Source organism: Ochotona princeps, chromosome 21 (genome assembly GCF_030435755.1).
Source record: "Ochotona princeps isolate mOchPri1 chromosome 21, mOchPri1.hap1, whole genome shotgun sequence".
Lineage (NCBI taxonomy): Eukaryota > Metazoa > Chordata > Mammalia > Lagomorpha > Ochotonidae > Ochotona > Ochotona princeps.
In genome coordinates, this window is record NC_080852.1 from 32,742,918 (window position 1) to 32,766,623 (window position 23,706).

At 55.1% G+C, this 23,706-nt stretch overlaps 1 protein-coding gene across 2 annotated transcripts in view; it reads left to right on the top strand.

The window, feature by feature from the left end:
• IQSEC1 (IQ motif and Sec7 domain ArfGEF 1) overlaps window positions 1-23,706 on the top strand; it is a 238,763-nt gene that overhangs the window by 58,603 nt on the left and 156,454 nt on the right. For both annotated transcript variants that reach the window (XM_058678598.1, XM_058678601.1), the window contains exon 2: window positions 2,753-2,782. In XM_058678598.1, the coding sequence (XP_058534581.1) occupies window positions 2,753-2,782 (30 nt within the window). The remainder of the gene's footprint in view (window positions 1-2,752; window positions 2,783-23,706) is intronic.

Genomic DNA, 23,706 nt, shown 5'->3' on the forward strand with positions numbered 1-23,706 from the left:
CAGGAGCACTGGTTGCCCAGCCATGTCTCCCCACCCCTTGTCCCATTGCATCCTACCCTGATTCATCTGCCAGCACCTACCCTTCTTTGCCTGCTGCAGTCCCCAAGCCACCATGTAGCAGGTGAAGAGAGGGGACTTACTCCCCTAAAATCGGCCTTAGGGCAGTGTCCAGCTGCACAGCCCTCGAAGGGAAGGAGTCTGTGGGTCAGTAGGGAATGCCTTCAGGAGATGGTTTCCCTGGGGGCCGCCTGTGCCTCCTGCCAGTCATGGGATCCCCACTATCACCACCATGCTCTGCTGTGCACCATTAGCTTCTGCTAAATACTGCTTCACGCCACATGGGCCTCCAGTCTCCCCGACTGGAGTGGCTGCATCTCCCCTTCAAGAGAGGGTGGCCTTCAGGGGTTTTTTTTTATGTAATTACAGAAAAGCTGACTCAAATGAGATGCCCTTCCCAATACCTTATCGGGCAGGACGACAGGTATGAGGGCTGGTTCTGTGGCCACTCATCTGTTCCCAGCAGTTTGGAACACCCAGGTGCCTAGTTCTCACCTTCATCTGTGGGAAACCAGAGGGCTCTGGGATGCCACTGTCCATCCCATTTCCTGCCATGGATACTTACACGCATGCATGGGCCTGCACACTCACACAGGTGCACACTCACACACAGGGGTACTTTCGGCCCCAGGGTTATACACAGCCTTTCTGCCTGCTCTCTCCACACGGCTGCTCCTTCTAACCTAGAACCAGTGACCACGTATCTTGGGGCTCAAGGGTATCCTCCGTGTTGTCTTTGGCTTACAGATGCTCTGCTGTGTGTCTCTGTTGGCATGTGAGATTCCAGCTAGCCAGTTGAGTCCCCACAATGAAAATTTCAGGATCTTGCCAGTGCGAGGCCTCATGCTAGGCTTCTGTTCATGTTGGGACTGCACCAGCTACTACGCATGTGATCCTGCCCTCCATGCACCTGCAACTCCACCTCCAAGCAGCTGCCAGCAGAGCAGGCTCCTTTCATCAGTGACACCTCCAGGCAGGTGGAGGCACAAGGGCCCTCTTCCAGGCACCTGCATGATACCTCTCCATGTTTGTGGGGGCTGATTGTTTGCTTTCATCCTTGATGCACTGAGACAAATGGGAACTCCAGAAAGTCATGTGACTCCCTGCCTTGTGCTCAGTTCCACTTCCTGTGGCGTCAGTTACCCATGTTCAACTGTAATCCAAAAGAATTCAATGGAAATGCCAGAAAAGAAAAGGAAAAAACACCACAATTCATAATATTTGGCTTGTATACTCTTCTTAGTTGTGGGGTCATTTCATGCCACCCTGCTTAGTCTTGTCCACGACATGAATCTTTCTTTGTCCAGTGTGTTCACATGGGGTTTCTGCCCACCAGTGAATCACTTGTTGGCTGTTGCGGTTATCAGGTGTCCTGTTGGGGTGTCACAGTGCTTGTGTTCGGGGATCTCCCATTTTCCTTAACAGTGCCCCAGTGCTTGTTAGAGGTATAATGTTGATGGTTGAGATATGCTAAGGAGCAGCCATAAAGTGCATCTTCTAAGTGGAAAGGGAGAAGTTCTGGATGTAATAAGAGAAAAAAGTCATGCCTGCTGTGAGGTCACTAAGACCTGCCGGAAGAGTGCATCCTATGTGTGTGACACTGAGAGGCAAACTGTGCTAATGCTGCTGCTACAACCCTGGCTGCTTCGTGGCTGAGGCCACAGTGCAGGCTTAGGGCTCAGCTACCACAGGAAAGGCATCGGGGTACAGGGTTTGCTCAGCCTGCCATGCAGGCATCCCCTGGGGGATCTCGGCACATACTCCCTTGTGCACACCAGGGACTGCTGTAGCTGCTTCCCAGGTCTGCCACCTGGGGAGTGTGGGGTCGTGGGTGGTCGTGACAGGCTGCTTGGGTGGCAGTATGGGTGACGGTGTGGGATCCAGCCCTTTGCTGGGCCATGCATCAGCACTCTGACCTCCGGCCTGCAATTTCTGGGAAATCATCTGACTGTAAAATTAAGTAGATTTAAAAAAAAATTTAAGTAGGTTTGAGGTGCTCTTGCTCTGGCTGTGAACCTGGTCAGGCATGCCCTGGGATCGGGTTCCTAGAATGTTGGCTCCGTATTGCCTGGGAGTCACAGCTGAGCAATTCACCGTCCACCATGAGGTTCTGTCCCCATGCCCTCCTCCATGGGAGCAGACATCACTGCCAGTGCCTTGTGAAGCATGCAGTGTGCCATATGATCTCATTGTGAAGGGCCTGACCTTTAAGCTTAGCTCCTTTGGACAAGCAGCTGTGATTGATTACAGTGGCTGTGATTGAAACAGAACTGGGAGTGGGGAAATGCTCCAGAAATGGCGAGTAGGAGCTGCGCTGAGGCCGGCACGCGTCCTCCACCATTCATCCGTGTACTCATTCATTGATTCATTCATTGATTGATTCATTCCTTAGGTTGCTGCCTTGAGAAGCCCAAGGCACAGGGTTCTGGAAGCACAGGCCCTCCTCCTGGGCTTCATCCTGACCCCATGGTGGTCTCCAAGTTGGAAAAATGATGCAGTGCAGGTGATGGGCACTGGAAGGGCAGGCAAGGAGCTCTAAATCTTCAGGAGGAGGCGGCCAAGTCTGAAAAGGACAGAAAGAGACCCTGGGAGCCGGGCTGAGGGGAAGAAGGAGCTGCAGGGTCCCAGGTGGTCCCTATGCTGGTCTCCTGCAACTGGGGTAACAGCATCTAAACGTGTGTCTTTCTCATTGCAGGTGTGAAGGAGAAGGCTCACGAAGCATCAGGTGCGTGCTGCGTCCCTGTGTTCATGTCCCCGTGTCCGTGTCCTGGGTGCCTGGGGCCTCAAGAAACCATGTGCTCCGACTTCTTTGAAAGTCTCACTGGCCACTCCTTGAGCTGCTGTCTCCCCCTCTCCAAGCCTCAGCATCCCTGAGCAGAGCCTGCACAGACTCTCCTGGGTGCTGATGGCTTCCAGAGGTAGCCTGGTGGATGGTCATTCTTCCCTTTCCAGGGCTGCTGGGGCCCAGGGTCCTGGGTTGGCATCTCTAGGACCAGGAGCTTCCAGGCTTCATTTTGCTAGGGTTGGTTTGGGTGGGCTGTGGAGCATGTCTTTGAGATGCTAAGTGGGGGATGGGCTTGTCCCCTCCTCTGGCTGATGCTCAGTTGCCCAATGCTCCAGGCCTAAGATTCCTGGTGCAACAGTGGAGGAGGGGGTGTATGTGCATGGAGTGGGATCTTCACAGTGACACTGACTGGACCCAGGGGAGGGGCATTCTGAGCCAGAACCTTGGATCGCTCCATCTTGCAAGAAGGGGCCAGGGCATGTGTATGGCCTGAATGAGCCACGTGCCGGCAGCTGGCCTGGTTCCAAAGTGTGCCGAGAGAGAGTGGTCAGGTGTGTTTGCTGGAACTGAACAGAGTAAGAAGAAAGAAAAAGGCTGTGTATGTGTGTGGCGGGGGAGGCATATGCTCAAGGCCCCTCACAAATGTGGGCCTAAGACAGGCCTTCAGACGTTGCGGCTAGAGTGCGAAGTTCCGCATTTGTTCGCAACTCCAGGCCACACAGGGCTGGGCAGGAGGCAGAGCCAGGCAGAGCAGTTTGAGAAGAAAGTGCAGGGATAGAAGCTATGAGGCCACTAGTCACTCAGTTGTCCAAGGGTGGCGACTTTATCATTGGACACAAGTGGGGTGGGGTGGGGTGAGGGATGGGCCCCTTTGGGACACAGGTGACTGCACATCTGGACTGCGGGAGTCCTGTCCTCAGATGAGTCTGGCCTTGCCTTGACCTGTCGTCTGTGTCATCTGCACAGCCCAGGAGTTGCTGGTGGTGGCGTGTGAGTCAGGCCCCAGGACCTGCCACACCCTCTATCCCCAGACCATTCAGACCTGACCCTCCTCTCCTCCCATTGCTTCCTGGGAGCCCCACCTCCATGCTGCCAGTGCAGCACTCTGCAGGTTCCACGTGTACCCCAGGCTGCCTGCTTCTGCCTGGGGCTGCAACTCTGGAAATTTCCTGTACCTGGAGCCCCCATCCCACCCCTGTACTCACAGATCTGTGTCTTTCTCAGAGTTCCCAGTGCCTGGGGCTGCCTCGCAGTGCATGGGAGTGTTGAGGGGGCTGGTCCTGAGCTCAGTGGAGATTCCACCCCCACACATAACAAACTGTTGCCAAAGAGTGGGCAGAGGGCAGCAGTGGGGGAGTCCTAAGGGCAGGGCTGTTGGGTATTGTTGGGTGTGAAGGGCATACTGGTTGGGCATTCCCAACCCCCAGCCTGCTGTGTTCTCCCTTACGTTTCCCCCAACCCACCCCTCGTCGGAAGCCTGTTTGTGGGTTAAGGCGTACTCCCCACCCCACTCCTAAGGCAAATTGTTCACATGATCAGATATATTCACTGTCCACAATGGGTCATGTTGCCAAGGTAAAGCTTTTCTTGTTGTTCTAGAAGAACGTGTGTCCACTTTGGACTCCAATTTGGAGGAGGGTGTGGAGCATCCCCATCTGAATCCTCTTATGATTGAGGGATGGAGGGAGCACGGGAGGAGAAGGGCTCGTGAACGGAGTTGGGGCTGAGAGGTGGGAGGGCTCTTGTCGGAGCCTAAGCGCAGGTGGAGGGACTAGCTGCCTCCCCGTTACTCTCCTCCACCCACCCCGGCTCCCCAGGCAGACCCTTGAGATAAATGCCACCACTAAGTTCAGGATGAGGATTGAAGGAGACTTAGTGTGTATTCCCCATGGGCGGGGCCTCTGCTTCCTCCCAGCCACCCCTGCCCCTTCTTCAGGACTGTCATCTGCTGTTTCTTTAGATAAAATCATCTTGTCTCGGGCCATGTTGCTTTCCAGTGCAGATCTGGGGAGCAGTCTCCAGGCTTGTGTTGAGAATGCAGATTCCTGGTGGCTTTGCCAGGCTGGTCCTCCCTAGAGCAGTCACCCCATTCAGTTGCCTGGCAAGAGACAACACACACGGGGCATAGCATGGAACAACCACCTGTTCCCCATCTGACAGCATCCACGTGGTTCAACTGATGAGGAGGAAAAGAGGATTCTCTCCCTCTTTGGGCAAAGAGGAAGGGTGGCCACAGGTGTGAAGCCCCCCAAGCCTGTCCCTGTGCTGACCCCTCTTGAGTGTGGACGCTGCCGTGGATCCTCTATCGCCCTTCTGAACTTCGCTCTTATGCTGCCACGTCCCTGGACTCTCAGTCACCTTCCCTGGCCGCAGAGCCACAAGGCTGGGAATGGAGTTGCTGCTTCATTGGGTAGCACATCGATGAAGGGCACCCTGGGCCCACAAGGCCCGGCTGGCTGCCAAGGGGTGGATGACAGCATGGCTGGGCTCACACAGCGGCACGTGGGTGGGGATGCCCTGTTGGCATCATCTGCTTCGCCCTTGGAGCCCCGCCATGCCAGCTTGTAGCTGGGCAGGGGCCGCTGAGACCCTCCCACCTGCATTATGGCCTCTGGGGCTTCCTCTTGGCCCCTTCTCTGTGCTGCTGGTGTGCCATCCTGGCTGGGCACACAGGGACAGCCCTCCAGGGCTAACTGGCAGAGCCAGGGAGCCCAGGAGCTTCCAGGGCTTGCTGTTGCTGCTGAAATACAAACTTCTTCCTGTTGCTGTCCCAAGGGGCTCTTTTTCCCTTCCACCAGTTCCACAGTCTCTGGGGATATTCGCTGTGGACAGGCTAGCTCACAGAAGCACAGCTGGGTAAGCATTCAGTCTTGCATGCCATGTGTGGGTGACCCCCTGAGCTCAGCTCCCCTCCACTCTTCTCATCGGGTGCTTCTGTGGACCCCAGATGTGTTAAACTCAGGGCTCCCTATGGAACAAGCTTGGGCCGTCAGTTGCCCCTCCTGCATGCCTTGTGTTCTACCCCCACCCTGCTCCTCTGGAGACGGAACGGGTTGTGAAATCGCTGTGCAGACTGTGTGCCGCTAATATCTGCAGGTTCTAATCCAATAACCCCGGGAACAGGCCGTCTCACGCGTGGTATAACTTGATTATTGCTGGCAAGATGAGCTGGGAGCCGTTAAGAACCCTGCTAAGACGGCGCGTCTAGAAGTTAATTAGAAAAGCCCAGTCCAGCCCCTGTGCAGGCAGGCTTGGCAGAACCTCACCCCCAGCTCCGGGCCCTGAGAGGCAGGCACCTGGGCTGCCCTGGCCGGGAACAGCATCCAGCAGCTGTGAAGATGTCCATCTACCCGAGGCCACTGGCAAAGACGCAGGGTTCATTCTCCCTGCTCTATGCTGTCCCGCGTTTCCAGGGGGCTGGTCTGAAATCACGTGTGTTTATAGAGAATTGGGCATGACATGTCCTCCTCCCCAGGGGAGAGGCCCATGGGTCCCAGAGAACCACCTGGGGAGGCACCAGGGCCCTTACCTGTGGTTCTCAGGAAGGAATGGGGTTGAGAGTGGCATGAGCAGGTATTAGAGGGGCTGGGCGGAACAGCATCAGCATACAGGCAGTGTCCCTGTGCCCACTGTGGGAGCCTGCTTGAGGAGGGACTTGGGAGGACTTAGGCTGTGTCTGAGCCAGGTACCTCATGGCAGAGGGCATGAGGGGTGACAAGGGGCCACAAGCAAAGTCTACCATGTGTGCATGGGCAGGTGGTAAAGCTTCTGATTTTCAGGTGCATGAAATACAATGCAAGGGCTGAGTTCAAACACCACCTCCTCAGAGAAGCCTTCCCTGCCTACACCATCTGCCGTTACAGCCTCAGTCACCCTCCTCACTGCTCACTTCATTCCTCCTTCTGCCCAGGCTAGGCTTCCACCGATGCTGAGTGAAGCCCTCCTAGGAGCCACAAGGAATCAGGCCACTGGGCCTTTCACAACCACAGCCCAGTCCAGCCTTCGCCCTGCACAGCTGCCCCTTAGCCCAGCCCTGAGCTCTTCTGTCACTCCACAGGGTCAGCTGTGTCTGGGGCCTCACTCCTTGCTGAGCCATTAGCCCAGGATAGGATCCGGCACATGCTGGTGTATCCGTGCACAGGGAGAGAACAGCTCTCACTGCCATTGGAGATGCTGTGTTTGTGGCCTGCAATGTCCACTCACCCAGAGTACACACACTGGGGCCCTGCCGCTGTGCTGACCAATCTCAGGGTGCAGCAGACATGGGCCTGGCACCTCGAGGCCATACGAGCAGAACTCTGGGACAATGCCGTTGGCTGTCCCGACAGCAAGACTAGGAGGGCAGCAAGACAAGGCCTGGCGGGGCAGACTGAGCACCTAGATTCAAGTGTACCCTGTCTGGAGGTGGCATGGGCCATGCAGAAAGGACTGTGGGATGGCTCCTGGCCAGTGCGAAAGGAGTGTCCTGGACAACCCCCAATAACCTGTACAAAGGGCCTGAGGTCAGGGGAGGGCTGCAGGACTACAACTGTGCTTTCCTGGGTGTGGGTTCTGCTTTTCTCTGTAATACTTCCTGTGACCTTTTCCCCAGCTGATGAACCTGACCCCGGATTTGTCAGTGTGGTCTGTGGTGACTCCAACTTCCATGATTGACAGCAGTAACGGGGAGCCTGGGGATCATCAGCCAGGGGAGGGCCAAGTCCTGGAAGGTTGGGAAATGATGATGGTGGGGTGACCCCTGAAGGACCCCAGTTGCTGATCCTCCCTGAGGTCCCCAGCCTCTTCCTGCCACCCAACCCTGCTAGTCTCGCCCAGGTCAACAGCTCCAATGCTGGCCTTGGTCACCATATCCTTCTTTAGGCCCCGACTTCTCAGGCTTGGGCCAATGGCTTTCTGGGGACGCAAATTGTGGGTCCCTCCATGCCTGAAATGCTCGGTATTGCATCCCTTACAGGAAATGACCCCGGCCTGGTGGGCAGGGATGGCAGCAGCAGCACCGGCGTGGTCCAGGCGAGCCTCCTCCCAAGCCCACCCCGTGCTGGGGTTTTTGGGACACCCTTTCTCAGCCTTTCCCTAGGCAAGTGGGAGCTACTTCACTGCTCCAAGGTACAAATGAGAAGACCAAGGCTCACTGGCCTCCAGGGACTTGCACTATGGTGGGGCCAGCTTCAAAGCCCCGTGCTCTGGCCTCAAAGGAATACTCAGAACCCCTGCCTTCCAGGGTGGGACCCTCTCTACCCTGGTGTTCTATCCCGTGGTCCCTTTATGCAGCCCAGGACCCCATGCCCTCTCCCAGGCAGCTGGACTAACATATCCATCACCCTCTTCTGACCCACTCAGGCCCCAGTCCCTGGCTGTGCTGTCCCTATTTCCCAAGTCTTCAGGTGCCCGCCCTGTGAGGCAGTGCCCTCCTAGTCTTGCTGTTGGGATGGCCAGTGGCATTGTCATGGAGTTCTGCTCGCCCGGCCCCGAGGTGCCACCCTGGATCAAGAGCAGACTTGGAGGTGGATCTTTAGAGTGAAGTGGATGGATGAAAGGCATGTCTGAGTTCAGGCCTCAGTCCCTGGGAGAACTGTAGGCCAAGGGGCAGAGCTGGTCAGCCCTGGACCCCAGCACCCCTGCCTGCACGGATACCCTAAAGTGTGTTGCATGGAGGTGAGTCCCTGCTCTTGCTCCTCCTGGCCTCGGGGGTGAGGGAGACATTGGGTCAGGCATCAGTCCAGAGAGGGACAGGGACAGGCTGTGCCTTCACTAGTGTTTTCTTGGCATGGATTACTGTGGCCTTGGAAGAGTCCTGGCTGGAGGTGGAGAGGGCTGCCCTGCAAGCCATAAAGGACCCCCTGGTGTACATGAGGCTGAGCTGAGCACTGGCTGTGAGTGAGCCTGGGTAGGGTGGATTCACCTGCTACTCTGCCCCCTTCCTTCCCTAGGGAGCTCCAAGTGTGACCGCACCCTGATTGCCAAGGCCTTCACACACTGTCCTGGAGACAGCAGCTCCCTCTGGAGGGCAGGCTGAGCAAGTGCTCTCGGCTGTTGGCAGACTGGCAGCAGAATTCCCCAGCTGAGCCTTCAGGTCAGATCTGTTCTTGGCCATGTAACTGAATGTTTAGTCTCTGGAGTCACTATGGCATGACAGCCCATCACCATTTTTTCAGAACAACGCACTTCTCGGGGCACCCAACCATCCCCCCATCATTGCCTGCTCACTTCTCTTTACCTGCCCCCATCCAGGGTAAATGTCCTGTGAATCCTGCCCACTCCCTCAGCTGTGCTCCTGGTAGTGTTCTGGGCACCCAGCAGTTCTCTGCTCCTGGACTTCAGGGTCCTGGATCCGTGTCGATGCCGACTTGAGGACGCTGTCGTGGAGGTGAGGGTGCTCCTAGCAGCCTTTGCCTGCCCCAACCCATCAGCTTTCTAGAGGAACACAATTGGCAGAACACAGGGTCTGTTGAAACCAGTTGTGGTTGCCTTTTTCCTTCTTGCTAATGATTGGGATAAAGCCTTATGACCCAGTTCTGGCCTTCAGGGCCAGAGAGGGTCGCACTGCCCCCACCCCAGGGTCTGGGCCACATTGCTGGGGAATAGCCAGAGTAGCTGGTGGCCCCTGTGAGAACAGCAGCAGTGGCAGTGGCTCTTGGTGAATGCAGTTGGCAGTGACCAGGGCCTCTGCAGCCTGGGCTCTGACTTATCCAGGGCAGCTGGCATGGGACAATCGTGAGTGTGGAGCCGTGGTCACTGCCCACAGGGCAGAGCCAGGCCGGTACCATCTTCTCCCACACATCAGAGATAGGCTGAAGCCAGGAGCTCAGAATTCCATCCTGATCTCCCAAGTGAGTGCAGGGGCCCAAGCACTTGGGCCTTCTCCTGCTGTGTTCCTGGAAGCAATAGTAGGGAACTGGATCATAAGTGGAACAGCTAGGACACTTATCAGCATCACATCAGATGCCAATATCTCAGGTGGCAACTTAACCCACTGTACCAAAAATGCTGGCCCCACTATCAAATATTTTTTTTCAAGACTTATTTATTTTTATTTAAAAGGCAGATTTACAGAGAGAAAGATCTTCCATCTACTGGTTTATTCCCCCAAATAGCCACAATGGCTGGAGCTGAGCCAATCTGAAACCAGGAGCCAGGAGCTTCTTTTGGGTTTCCCATGTGGGTGCAGAATCCCAGGAAGTTAAGTCATCTTCTGCTGCTATCCCAGGCGCATTAGCAGAGAACTGGATCAAAAGTAGAACAATCAGTACACAAACTGGTGTCCATATGGGACAACAATGCTTGCAGGTAGAGGATTAGCCTATTGAGCTACCACGCCAGCCCCTTTTCTAATCAGCACCTCAGTCCTCTCCTTAGCTCCTATCCTCAGAGAGCAGAGAAGGGAAGAGGTGCAGGTGCAAAGGTCAAGTTCATGACCCCTGGGCGTTATGGGCTGAACAGGACTTGGATCCTCCAATTCAGTATGGATGTCGAGACTCCGAAGCTTTGTGCTGCTGGTTGATGGAAGGAGAGAGGCAACTAGAGCTAACTTTGGCACCTAGGAGGTGACCTAATGGCAGGTTTCCGGGTCCCTTTTAGTTTATCCTGAGAAGGTTGTTCTTGTGGGACGGTGGCTAATGACAGCTCAGCAGGCATCCCATGCCTGTGCCTCCTGTTTTGCTGTGCTAGTTCCTGGCCCTATGGACAGCCCCCTAGATGTTACATAGACAGAGGGTACCTCCTAACCATGGGCTCTGGACCCCCTGAGAGCCATAGCATGACAGCTGCCGTGGTCCCCAGACTTAAGTAACCAAGAAGCTTCTCTGTAAGTCACCTGCAACTGTTGGGGGTGTCCCACAGTACCTGTGCAGGGAAAGGGGCGCTGAGCAGAGCACAGGGTCCCCCTACCCCATCAGGTGTTGAGAGGCTGGAGCTCAGAGCATGGCAGGACCAAGGCTGCTGGAGCCCCTCCCCCCTTGAGGCCAGCCCTGGAGGGGCCTCAGCCATGCACACAGGGCCCCTCTCCTGTATCACGTACATGCTTGGCAGTGAGCAAGGCTTGCCCCACCCCCATGGACAGCAAAAGTGGCCCTTCCACCTGCCAGCCTGGTTAGCCACAATGATGCGAAGGACCAGGCTTCTCCACGTAGCTTGCCAGTGACTCAGAACCAGGCTCAAAAGAGTTAACAGAGGTGCAGGGCAGTTAGCATAGCAGCCAGGAGTCCCAGCTCCTTGGCTGCATGTCTACCTTTTTTTAAAAATTTATTTATTTTTATTGGAAAGGCAGATATACAGAGAGGAGGAGAGACAGAGAGGAAGATCCTCCGTCTGATGATTCACTCTCCCAAGCGGCCGCAACAGCCAGAGCTGAACAATCCAAAGCCAGGAACCAGGAGCTTCTTCCAGGTCTCCCATGCTGGTACAGGGTCCCAAGTCTTTCGGGGTCCCCCCCGACTGCCTTCCCAGGCCACAAGCAGGGAGCTGGATGGGAAGCAGGACCGCCGGGCTTAGAACTGGCATCCATATGGGATCCCAACACATTCAAGACAAGGACTTTAGCTGCTCGGCTATCGTGCCGGGCCCAGGTCCAGCTTTTTGCAAATGCACATCCTGGGAGGTGGTAGTGATGGTCCCTGCCGTGCACATGGGAGACCTGGAGAGAGTTCTTGGCTCCTAACTTCAGCCTGACCCAGGCCCGGCTACAGTGTGCGTGTAGGGAGTGAGCCAACAGATGGAAGGTCTTTCTGTCCGTCTTGGTGTCTTTCAAGTGAAATGCAAATAAAAAATGAAAAAGCCAAGTAGGTTTAAAGAAGGAATGCCGAAACACCAACAAGGCAAGAGTCCACCATGACCTGCCTCCCGCGGGAAAGTGTCCAGGCGTGAGACACGTTCAGAAAAGCTGAGCCATGAGAAAAGAAAAATGAATCCACCAAAGCCTACCCCAAACAAGGCATGCTAGAATCAGCATCCCAAAGGTATAAAGCAAGTTTAAAATACATGCAGGAAGAATGGATGGGGCAGCAAAGAGAAAGGGACCCAGCCCCAGCAGACACCTGCTTCACTCCTGGGAACCTTCCAGCTAGATCTCTGTGTCAGGGAGAAATAAGCTCAGTGCATTTCAAAGGCCTCTGGCCACACAAAAGTATATGTGCTGACCACGATGAAATTGAATGAAAACTATAAACCGGTGATGTTTCTGCAAAGGTCTCCGAAGGGTTGGAGAACAGCAAATGTTTAAATAACTGATTGCATAAGGAAGAAATCAAAGTCTAAGGAACTGAGAGATGAGCAAAGTGCAGCAGACGCAGCGTACAGGATGCTGCGGAAGCAGTGCTGAGGGGGACTGTGTAAAGCACCAGGACGCTGAGGCTGGACAAGGCTCTCCCATCAGAGAACTTGGCTTGTACCTTAAGAAATTGTTTTCTCCTTAAAAAAAGAAAAAATAATAAACCCAAACACAAATAGAAGAAAGAGAAACATATGTATCAAAGTGGAAATTAATGAAACAGAGAAGAAAAAAATCAATACACAAGATCAATGAAAACAGAGCAGGGTGTTTGATCAATCAAAGTAATAACCAGACTGATCCAGAAAAATGAGAAATGGCACAAATTACTGATACTGGGAATGAGGACAGCCACAGCGCTGCAGTTCTACGGCCGTTTATAATAACAGGGTGTTATGAACAACACTGTGCCGATAAAGATGAGAAGAGTTAGGGGAATTGTGCACGTTTCTTAAAAGAGTTTACTCAGTAGTAAACAGAGAGCCCAAGTTGATTGGTGTCTAGGAAGGAAATTCAAATGTCAGTTAAAAATCGACTTCCTTACATGCGAAGCGGTGAGTGAGGATTCTAGATGATTGAACTGGTAAATCTCACCAAACACATCAGGAAGAATTGATACCCATTAGAACCACGGGCCAAAGTGCCTGGCTTCCTTTGTCACACCTGCTCCATGCTGCACCTTCAGCTGAGCCAGGGCACAGCCACGTGAATCCGCCCTGAACAGAGGTGCAAGCTTTCTAAACAAAGTGTCAAGTCTAACCCAGCAGTGCAAGATGTGCAACACAAGCAAGTGGGATCTAGCCCAGATCCGCAGGGCTGGCTCAGAGCTCTGAGTCAGGGCAAGCACGTCTCAGCGGGTGGAGGAAGGGTGACACGGGAAAGCAGGCTGCCTGTGGAGGACAAAGAACTCTTAGAACTTGGGAAATGCAGGGAGCGCCTGCCACGTTAGGAGCAGCACCTGCAGGTGCTGTCAGACCCAGGGGTGACAGGCTGAGCATCGTCCTCCTCAGGTGGGGCACATGCTAGAACACCTACGTCCACTGTGATTCTTCGCGTCATCGGGGCTCCTGAGCGGACCAGGGAGCGAAAGACACGCAGGTTAGCAAGGTGGTCCCGACAGCGTGACCATCTACCTTTAACATCCTGAAGAATCTCCTGCGGACATCCACTGGGGCAAATGAGCAAGGTCAGCAGGTTAGCAGGATCCACCATCATAACAGAAACCGAAATCAAATGCTCAACTGTTTATTTCCGAGAGAATCTGATGCCTGCTCCTACCAAGATGTGTATAAGATTTTACAATGTAAAAATGCAGGTGAAAGAAAACAAAGCAACAGAAACAGACCTGTTTGGCTAGAGAGGTAAATCGTGTTCAAGCCCAACATGGTAAAGAAGCTGGTTTTCTCTCTCATGCATGTGTTGGCTTAATGCATCTCTTCCCAAGGGGCGTGCATGGATCTTTGTAGAATCCATAAGCTTCTTCTGAAGTTGATATACAAAGATAAAGGACCAGGAATAGCTCCAAACAATTTTGAGACACTGGAATCAAGCAGGGAAGGTCGCTGTCCATTACATTGAAACTTGCTGGTGTCTCCCCACGGTGATAATCCAGACAGAAGACACGTGCACACAGACGCTGTGCCCCGTGGACATTTCACAAAGATACAGACAGGTAATTTTGATGGAGGAGAACGTGCCCTCGAGCTGAGCAGTGGTGCTGAGGCAGTTAGACAGCTGGACCAGTGAGCTGCTGCCTCTGTGGCCACGCCCCCTAGACTGGCGCCTCATAAGGAGACAGGTTTGCTTAGTGCAGAGTTTCAGAGGCTGACTGTCACCATGCAGGCTTTGGTAAAGGCCCTGTGATGGGTGGCAGAACAGGTGTGGTGTGGACGAAGGTCACATGGCAAGCATGGAAGCAGGAAGTCTCGGCCCAAGCTGGGCCTCCATAGCAAAGCAGGGGGAGGTATTGTTGCAAAGAGGAGTTGGCTGCCAGGTAGGGGGCGCTTGCTTCCATGGGCATTCTGACCCATGATTCTGCACCTTGGAACACTCCTGAAGGAAACCCTGAGGGGTGAAAACAAGGAAGTGCCTCACCCCATCCATTCCGGATGGCAGAAGGCACACTTGTGGCCACACTGTCGTCCCTGCTGGGGCCTGGCTTCATAATTTGCATTGCAGATGCATTCCCCCTCCCCCTGCCTCTGTCATTGACTACTGGGCTTCCAAAGCCTCCTCCCTGGATGCCAGTGTTGAAACCTTCTCAAGTCCACATCCTGAGTCTGCTGTTGAGCAGCTGTGTGGCCTTGGGCAACTGATTTTACCTCTCTGAGCCTCAGATTGATCACACATAGCAGGAGGATGACAATGCATACCTGTATCTGTGACTAGGCAGGTTAACACCTGCAGGAAGCCTTCAGCTGCCCGCTCTGTACTGGCTCTCAGTCAAGTGGAGCACTGACAGGTGGTAGTATGGGCGATGCCCACTGATTGGTTGGAGGGCCAGGTTCTCAAATCTGTGGTAGGAAATGGCCTTGCTTTGCTCTGCTACCGCCCTGACGGTTGTGTCTGTGTCTTTCTCTTGGTCTTCAGGTGACCTCCTGGGCAGGTCCAAGAGTCTGTAGACACCTTCCAGGAGCCCTCAGGGACCTGTCCCCAGTGCACCTGAGCTGCTGTGCACCTGCTACACAGGAACACGGCCCTGCCTCTGGCGTATCCCATATGTGCTTCTTGTTGGTGTTTCATTGAGTCACTCAGACCAGTGGGCACCTGTGACCCTGGGGAGGGCTGTCAGGAGAGCAGAGGGGAGAAGAGGACACACTGTGTGCAGAGGGCTATCGTGTTGGGTGCCTGGGATACATGGGCGAGGGCACAGTGGACCTGCCCTGGTTTCCCGGGGCCTATAATCTCCTGAGACCTCCCTTGCCCAGGGGTTCCCTTCCAGTTAATGACGTGGGGACATTAGGAAGGGGTGACTGTCCCTGTTTGCTGGACCACCAGGGAGGGCTACAGGAGAACCCTGGGATCTGTGATGAGGTGTGTGTAGGCATGGGACATCATGGGCAGAAGAGCGTGGCAGAGGGTGGAGTGGAAGTGCTGGGACTCAGGCTGTGGAAGGAGACTGCAGCTGCTTCCTGGAGGAGGCAGCAGATGTGGAGGCATGTCCCAAACCCTCAGTGGCCTCACAGGGGCAGCCCAAAGAGGCGGAAGTTTGCATTGAGCAGGGCAGAGTCACGGGCAGCGGCTCTGGCTGGCAGAGTGTGTTCTCTGCCACATTACTGTGTGAGTGCCTCCCAGCACTAATAGCTCCGGGATTCGGGGTAAATGCTGGGGGTTTGTCTTTTCCTAACAACTGAAGGCGTTGCAGAAACTGGGGCAGGTACCCCTGGAGGCACCTAGGGCTGTTCGGTTGGCAGCTGTGTTAGCATTCGTAGAGAGGAGTGGGGAAGAGGAGGGTGTGATTCCATGAGAATGCCAAGTGCAGAGACAGGACCAAGGCCGGAAAGATGGAGCTGGGGTCTGGCACTGGGCTCAAAGAATAGAGACTGGATGAGGTGCGGGACAGGTGTCTGTCTAAGTGCTGGGACAGCAGCGGCTTTGCAAGATCACAAGACTACTGCTGGGAATCCACCTTGCAAAGGGCTAGGGAGACATCAGGGTATAGCCAGAGGTCCCCAGTGCCGGCTGAGAGGCTGACCAAAGTCTCCCCTCCCTCTCCCTGGGTCCCAGCTCCACAGTCACTCCTACAGACTGCTCAGCTCATCTGTTCTGGGCTTAGGGAGGGCAGAATTACCTTGTTTGTTTACTCAGCAAACAAGCATATGCCGGTACTTCGAGGATCACGGAAAGTGGGGGCAATAAGTTAAATTGATTTTGGAATGTAAATATTTTGAAACCTGTGTAATTTGAATCTTCCAGGCTTTCTTGGAGGATGGTGGGGAAATGTATGTTATTTGAAAATTAGGCCTGGATCTGACAGTATTCTGTGCCAACAACTCAGTTTTTGATTCTACAATCCATGAACTCACTGGCATCCTCTCATGTTCATGATGGATGCTATATGGGTTTGAGGACCCCACCCCTGCCCATCAGAGCTGATAGGTGGGCAGGGGCGGGTTGGCACATAGGAAGGAGCACACTTCCTGCCCAGGGTCCTGGCAGAGGGGAGGGGAGGCTTGGATTTAAGGGTCCGTGGTATAATGGGGAGGGTTTCATCCCCACACTTTCCCAAATATGTGACCCTGGGCAAGTCACTTGACCTCTCTGTGCCTTTGTGTGCCTGTCTGTAGCATGAACATATGAGGGGTTGCTCTGAAGCCACAGCTGCAGGCTTCTCCCAGGCAGTGGCCTTCCAACCAGACCCCTAGACCCTGTAACATTACAGTGTCTGCAAACTGCTCATCGCACAGGCTGCCTCAGCCCCTGGCTGCAGCGCCTGTTGGCCTTTTCTGATCCCCATCCTGCTGTGTGTCAGGAGGACCCCGCCCTCTCCTCCTGGATGGTGGAGAGGAGGGGGTCGGGCAGGATGGCATCAGGTGGCAGAGATAAATGGGAGAGGGGAAGTGGTATGTGGCTTTAAGTACACCTGCTGGGTCTGTTCGAACTTTGTCTTTGTTGGAGGCAGGTTATGAGAAAGGTGCTGGGGAGAATTTCTGGAAGCACAAAATTGGAAACCAGTGGATGCTATTGATCTGCCTAATGGGATGCCAATGGCATTAGAGGTGGCAGGCGGTGCTGGCGGTGGGGGACAGTGGGGCGGTCGATGCGGGCCGTCCCAGAACTGCTCAGCGGTGCAGGATGGGCTCAGCCTCAGAGCAGAGGAGCACAAAACCCAGTCTCCTGGTGCCTTCTGCCACCTTGCGACTCCTGGAGCTGAACAAGGTGACCCCTCAGTCCCTGGTCGGGAAGCGCCTGGCACCCTGGATTGGAAGGCAAGTGACTACCATGGGTCATGGGTGGCAATGATGAGCATCAGGCCCAGTGCTGGAGACAGGGTGATCAACAAGCTGCCCACCCCTAGAGCTCATATTCCGGCAGGTAAGACAGACAACGTGGAAGTTCATCTGCTTATTCTGACGTTGCTGCTGAAGTCCCTGTATCAAGACCGAGAGGAAGGTCTGTGGACTGATGATAGCAGCTCAGGCTGGGTGAGCTCTGCAGCCCGTTTCTGGGCAGTATCCTGGAGAACCACTGGCCCATATCCTGTATTCATCTGAGTGTGCTCTTGGAACACGTGCCCGTCTCACAGATATGTAGACCAAGGCTTGAAGAAATACAGCAGGGCTAAGGCAGTCAGGCCTCACATCCAGACCTCTACTCCAAATCATGGAGGGTGAGGATGGCCGAGCTGTGTGCCGCCCATCTCTTTTAGTCTTGGGCTTGACAGTTCCAGAATGTTCCAGAAGGTAGAGGGGTGGGGTGGAAGTCGTTCATGCACCGAGGACATGGCCTCCTCCCCAGAGTCCCAGGCCGAGGAAACATCCTCCCAGGATCTGGGCAGGAAGGCAGCTGGGGTCTGTCTGCTCGCTCAGTCCTGGTCCAGGTGAGGCTTTGTCTCTGCATGGGATGGTTGGGAGACACCCTGATTTGTTTCTGTAGCTGGTCCAGATCCACTTCCTCCTCGACTGCCCCAGGCTGCCAGGTCAAGTTAGCCACTGCCTCTGCTTGTCCCCACCTCATTTCCCTGGGGTCACCTGGCCTGAGGCCTTGTGCCTGCCCCCCAGCCTTGCTCGCCATTTCCCATATGATGGAGTCAACTTAGGACAACTTGCATGTCACATGCGCACACAGAGCCTAACAAGTGACTCCCTCCCTCTGCCCTTCTCAGCGAGGCCTGAGCATTGTCCAACCCTGATGGTTCCTCTCCCCTCCCTGACATGAGCTTTCTTTACTTTTCCCCAGCCCCCTAATAAGCTCCTATGCACCCTGCAAAACCCACTTCACATGGCACTTCCCCTGTGGTTCCATTCCAGCGCCAAGTCAACCCTGAGCCTTCTGGGTTCGGGAACACTGGGACCCCCCTGCTTGTCTGTGAGTCTGAGTCCTTCCTTCTGGGTACCCCCACCCCCCGGTGAGTGAGGTCTTGTTCTCAGCTCTGCCCTCAGCGCCCAGAGAGATGGCTGTGCCTAGTAGTTGCTCAGTAAATATTTGTGGAGTAATGAAATGCAGGTGTCTTCTGGGGACTGGCCTGCAGCAGCCCTATGTGCTCAGGGTTGCCAGTTGCCATGCATCCTGCCTGGGACCATTTTGTGTGGGGGGGACCATGGACAGCTCCTGCAGTGCCGCAGGTCGGCAAGAACAGACGCACACTGCGGCAGTCCCTGGTGACAAATGGCTGAAAATTAATGTTGGGGCTGCACAATATTAATCAATTTAAAGTTGACTGCACAGCCAAGAGCGATTCCAAGAGGAAGAAAAAAAAAGCGGCGTTCAGCCCCACATCCTCCCAGCTCCTGCCCATCAATCACCACGTTTGCAAGCAGCTTATTAACATGTGGAGAGCCACGTGGCTGGAGAGGGGAAAGGCTCTTAAAGGCACTGCCGCGGTTCATCCGCATGTCGGCTGCCGGGGCCAAGTGTGCCGAGAGGGAGGCTGAGACGGGCAGAACTGAGGGGAAGGCAGAGGCTAGCCCAAAGCGGTGACTGGGTATCAGGAAAGTTGATGCCAGCCCAAGAGCGTAGCCAGGGGCTCTGGTGGTGGGTACCCACGGAAGGATGCAGAACCCACACTAAGAACTGGGTGCCCTGAGGTGTATGTAGGCAGGGGGCTCGGGGCAGGGGCTCGAGGAAAGTTCTGGGTCCAGGCACGTGTGAGTTCACATCCCAGTTCATCTCCCGACCCACCATGGTAGCGTGGGGAAGACATCAGTTGCTTTCCCTCCCTCCACATGGCAGTGATTGGCTATACCCAGAAACATCTCCAAGATGCCTGACATGCAGCAGGTGCCCAATGAATGCTCTGTATCTGCTCAGTAGTCCAAAGGCTGCCTCGGTGCCTCTTTTAGGCAGCCAGAGGTGCCCTTTGCTGGGACTTTGCACAGGAGGCCCCTGTGCCTTCAGTCATGTTGTTCCCACCCTGGGCGTGTGCTTCCTTCCTGCCCAGAGCCTCTCAGTAAATTCCTATGCACCCTTCAGAGTCCAGCCCCACTCGGCACCTCCTTCTTGGTATCTTCCCCAGACAGACAGTTACTCACCTGCTGTGTCCCAGAGCTCCTTGCTTTTTGCTGGACCCTCAGTCCCATGTAGAAAGGTCCTGGGTCCAGCAGAGCCTCTGCCATCCACATGGAAGGGAGGAAAAGAGAGAGAGAGAGAGAGCAGTGAATAAATGCAGGACACTTAGTTCCGAGAATTCTGTGAGCCTGTACTACCTGCAAGACAAGGGGTGCCTTGAGGGCCGCAACCTGCCGTGGGGTCTTGTCTGTGTCTCTCACTGCCCGGCTCAGTTCTCAGCACACACAGGGCAGTCCGTAAATGTCTGAGGGAAGAGCCAGGCAAGCTGAGCCCACACTTTGTAAAGATCTGCCAAGAGCCAGGGAAAGCGCTGGTATCTTCCTTTTTTTGCTCCCGTGCGCCCACATCCCAGATGGGAATGCTGAGGCTAAGGGATCTAAGTGTGTGGAGGGTCCAGGAGGGGAGCCAAGGAGGATGAAATGAGATCAGAGTGGTATGGCTGTGAACTAGCCAAGGAGGGTGGAGCTCTATTCTTCTTGGTTGGGTTGTAGTGCCTTTCCAATGAATTAATATTCGTGTGCTTGGAGGAATAAACAAATGAGTGCATAAACTCTGGGGTCTCCTGGGATTCTTACTGAGCTGCCCCTCCCTCCTGCCTCCCACTTTCCTCAGCCTTACCGCTAAGCAGCTGGCTCAGCGTGTTTATCTGGAGCTCTGGAAGGAAGCCTCCCGGGACCCCCTCCCTGATGGTCCTGCTGGACCCCGCCCCCCTCCTTTCCTGGGCTGCAGCTGCGGCCCCTCCAACTCCCCTGCCAATCAGACCCCATTGTCCTGCGCATCTGGCAGACGCTGATGCCTCCACCGGAGGATGGAGGACGTCCCTGCTTTTTTCTGCCACTTCCTAAAAGGCGGGTGATTGTGTCCCCAGCATCCCTGCCCAGGCCGCCCACTGTGGAGTGGCGGAAAAAGCCCCAGGTGTCTGGGGAGGCAGGGGAGGAGCTTGTTGATTGTCGCTGAGCTGGAAGGCGCTGGCGGGGGAGGCGGTGCTACCCATTGTGTATGAAGTCGGAAGCAGCCCCTGCCCCATCTGTCCACCCCGGGCTACTGTGGCTCCAGAGCCAGGTTAAAACCTCCTGGAGCTGTGCTGCTTTGGGCTCTGGCTTGGGACTGTGCATTGCTCCCAGGCTCCCTGGGAGGCTGTAGGTGGGTTGGGGACTGACTGTGCCCTCTCTTTGAACCAGCCAAGGGGCTTCTGGGAGCTCCAGGGAGGCAGGCAGAGAGCAGCAGCCCAGCCCAGGGCTGCCCAGGGCTGGAAAGGAGGCAACTCCTTGGCTTCCTTCACTGGAGAAACATCTTCCTGAGTTCCATGGACCAAGTGCACTGGGAGGGGCGTGGTGCTTGTCCCTGGCCCCTGCCCTGTAACTCACAGCTGTAGTCACCCCCACTGCTGTCAGCTGAGGACAGCTGAGCCCATTCCCCACCTGGGGGAGGAATCGTTGTCTTCACCCTCCCTGAATCCCAGAGGAGGTCCAGAGAGGGCACAGTGCAGGGCCCACAGCTCTCAGGCGGCGGGGCTCTGGGGAGGCCAGCAGTGAGGCCTCAGACAGGCCCCTGACTTGCCTGTCCCCTGGGGCGCCCTGGGGGAGGCTGTCTCCCCAGTTAACCATGGAAAGCGGGAGCTGTGTGGATGGCAACATTGCAGCACCATTTCATCCTGTTTTCTATGGGGTTGCTGAAGTCCTCTTGGACCTGTTAGGGGGCCCTGAGATTGGGGAGGAGAACAAACCACTACTTGTTCCTAGACAATTCCTCTGGCCCCAGGCCTGACTCTGGCTGGAAAGCCTGTCCGCACCTGCTCCTGTGCTTTTTAAGGCCTGGTGTGTGCCTTGCTTCCTCCGGGAAGTCTCCTTGGATCTCTCAACCCAAAGGGCCTTTTCTATCACAAATCTCCCACAGCACTGGCACCACCACCCCCGGACATGGCTGTGGGTGGCACCAAATAACTGTGGGTGTCGGGGAGGACTCTGGGGTTCAGCGCTGGAAGACTGAGCTGGCATCAGCCAGGCTGTGCATTCGGTACCCTTGTTTTGATGCTGTCTTGTTGGCATCCCATATCCGAATGCCTGCTTTAAGTCCTGGCTTTTTTTCTCATTCCACTCCCTGCTCATGCACCCTGGCAGGCAGCAAGCAGAAATGGCCCAAGTACTTGGGTCCCTGCCACCCACTTGAATCAAGTTCCAGGCTCTTAACATCAGCCTGGTGCAGCCCTGATGGTTGTGGACATTTGGGGAATGAGCCAGCAAATAGGAGAACTCTCTCTCCCCCGTCTTTCCAATAAACTGAAAATAAGCCCATAACTATGTTGCTTAGATCGAAATAGGAATTCGTGTGACTGTTGGGCTTTGTGTCTCCAGGTGCAGCGGAGTCAGGCTCTAAGCTGATGTCACAAATCTGATCTCTCACTTCCATTTCCTTCTATGTCCTGGTTCTTAGATAAACTTGCTCTTCTAAGAGAAACGGCCCCTAGGGCAGTCACTCCAACAGTTCCCCAGTAGAAGAAGTAATCTCTTCTAGTAGGTCCTGCCAAAATCCCAGGGCTAACTCTCATTGGTCTCTTCAGATCCCTTGCCCAGCCCTGAACCAATCACTGCAGACTTGAGGGGACACTGGATGGTCTGAATGGCCAGGCTGAGTCACAGACACATCCCTGGCCCTGGAGAGTGCAAAGGGAGAGGGGGAGGGCCATCAGAGCAGCATGGATGGGGAAGTGGGTGGGGCTGGCATCATCAGGGGGCCCAGGTACCAAGCCCTGGGTCCTCCCCGCTGGCCTGTGCCCGCCCAGTGGACCTTTTGTACCCGCTTCCAAAGGCTGCCCGGGTTCCCCAGGGAAGAGCGAGTGCCGATAGCGCCACCTGGAGGAGCTGGAGAGAGGTGTGCCGTGCAGCAGGCACGGCTAGAGTCCAGGTATGAGGGAGGAGGCTTTAGCCACCCTGGTGTCCCTTCTTCGTGAGTCCGATCGTTCATTCCTGCACCATTGTCCTTTCTTCTCACCTCCCCAGCTGGACTTACGGGGTCATAGTGTGTGTGTGTGTGTGTGTGTGTGTGTGCGCGCGCGCGCGTGCGCGCAGTGGGTGAGGCCGGGTCCCTGGGTGTCCTGTACTTGGGTGAGACTCCAGCAATGCCAAGGCCTCTGGGATCTCCTTCCGGCCAGGGCTTGGGGTTTGCTGAAGACTTTACTGCAGCCAAGTGCTGCCCTCTGCTGGAATACCTGAGCATGACAGCTGGTGAGGCCTGGGGCTGCACAGATGAAGGATAACTTGGGAATAAGCCCAGGGTGGTTGGCAGGCCTTAGCTGCCTCCGCTCAGTCCGGTTTGTGAGCCCCCTAGGCTGGGACCCACCCAGCCTTCCCCCAGGCCTGCCCAGCTCCCGTGGGGGACCTGGGGGAGGCTGTGTGCACAGCCCAGGCCCTCCACAGAGGATGCTGTCTCTGAAACATTTCTGTAGCTCAAAGCCTGTTGTGTGCATTTCTGTGACTTTGTCGTTGCATCAGAGCTGGCAGTGACTGGCATGGGAATGCCCATGGTGGGCACGGGGGCAAGTGGCCAATCCAGAAGATATCTCCTGGCATCATGGACACTACCCTGGGCTTCTTGATCCTTCCATCCCTGCTTCTGCTGTAGCCACAGAGGAACGCAGTCTCAGGGAGGGCAGGGAGATTAGGATGAAAGGACAGGAGGGAGGAAGGAAGCCAGTCAGGCTTGGCGGAAGAGGAGGACCAAGTACAGTTCTCCTTTAGTTTCCATGGCAACTGGCTCTGGTACCCCCCCCCTCCATAGGTCCTAAAAAAACCTTTAGGGGCCTAAATCTTTTAGATAAGCAGCATGGTGTTTGCAAATAACACGTGCACGTCCTCCTGTATGCATATGGTGCCAATGCTGTGTAACTGTATGTTATACTTTCCTGTTTAGGGAATCACCACCATAAGACAGTATGTTGACATTTTTTAATCTCTGCTTGGTTGATTCCATGGATGTGGAACCTGCGACTGTTCTTGGCTGATAGCCCAATGATTCTGCCCTGGGTCCTGCTCCCCCAGCTGTAACAGGGTCCCCAACCTGAGAGGGCAAGGAAGGAACTCAGGAGCTAATGCAGTGCTTACAGAGGGTAGCAGATACCCTGAGGACTCAGGCTTGTGCAGGGGACAGAGGCAAGCAGGGCAGAGAGGAGATGCTGGAAACCACGTTGTGGAAGAAGGTAGACGCTGAGCAGGGTGTGAGTCATTAGGAGATGGGATTCGGGTGGCAATGGGTGAGGTTAGTGAGATGTATCATGTATCCTGTCCCTCTTGGATGATCCCATGGCCACTCCATGTGCCACCCCTGCAGAAAGGCTGCCATGGGTACCAAGGACACTGGGTCCTACCTTTAGCCT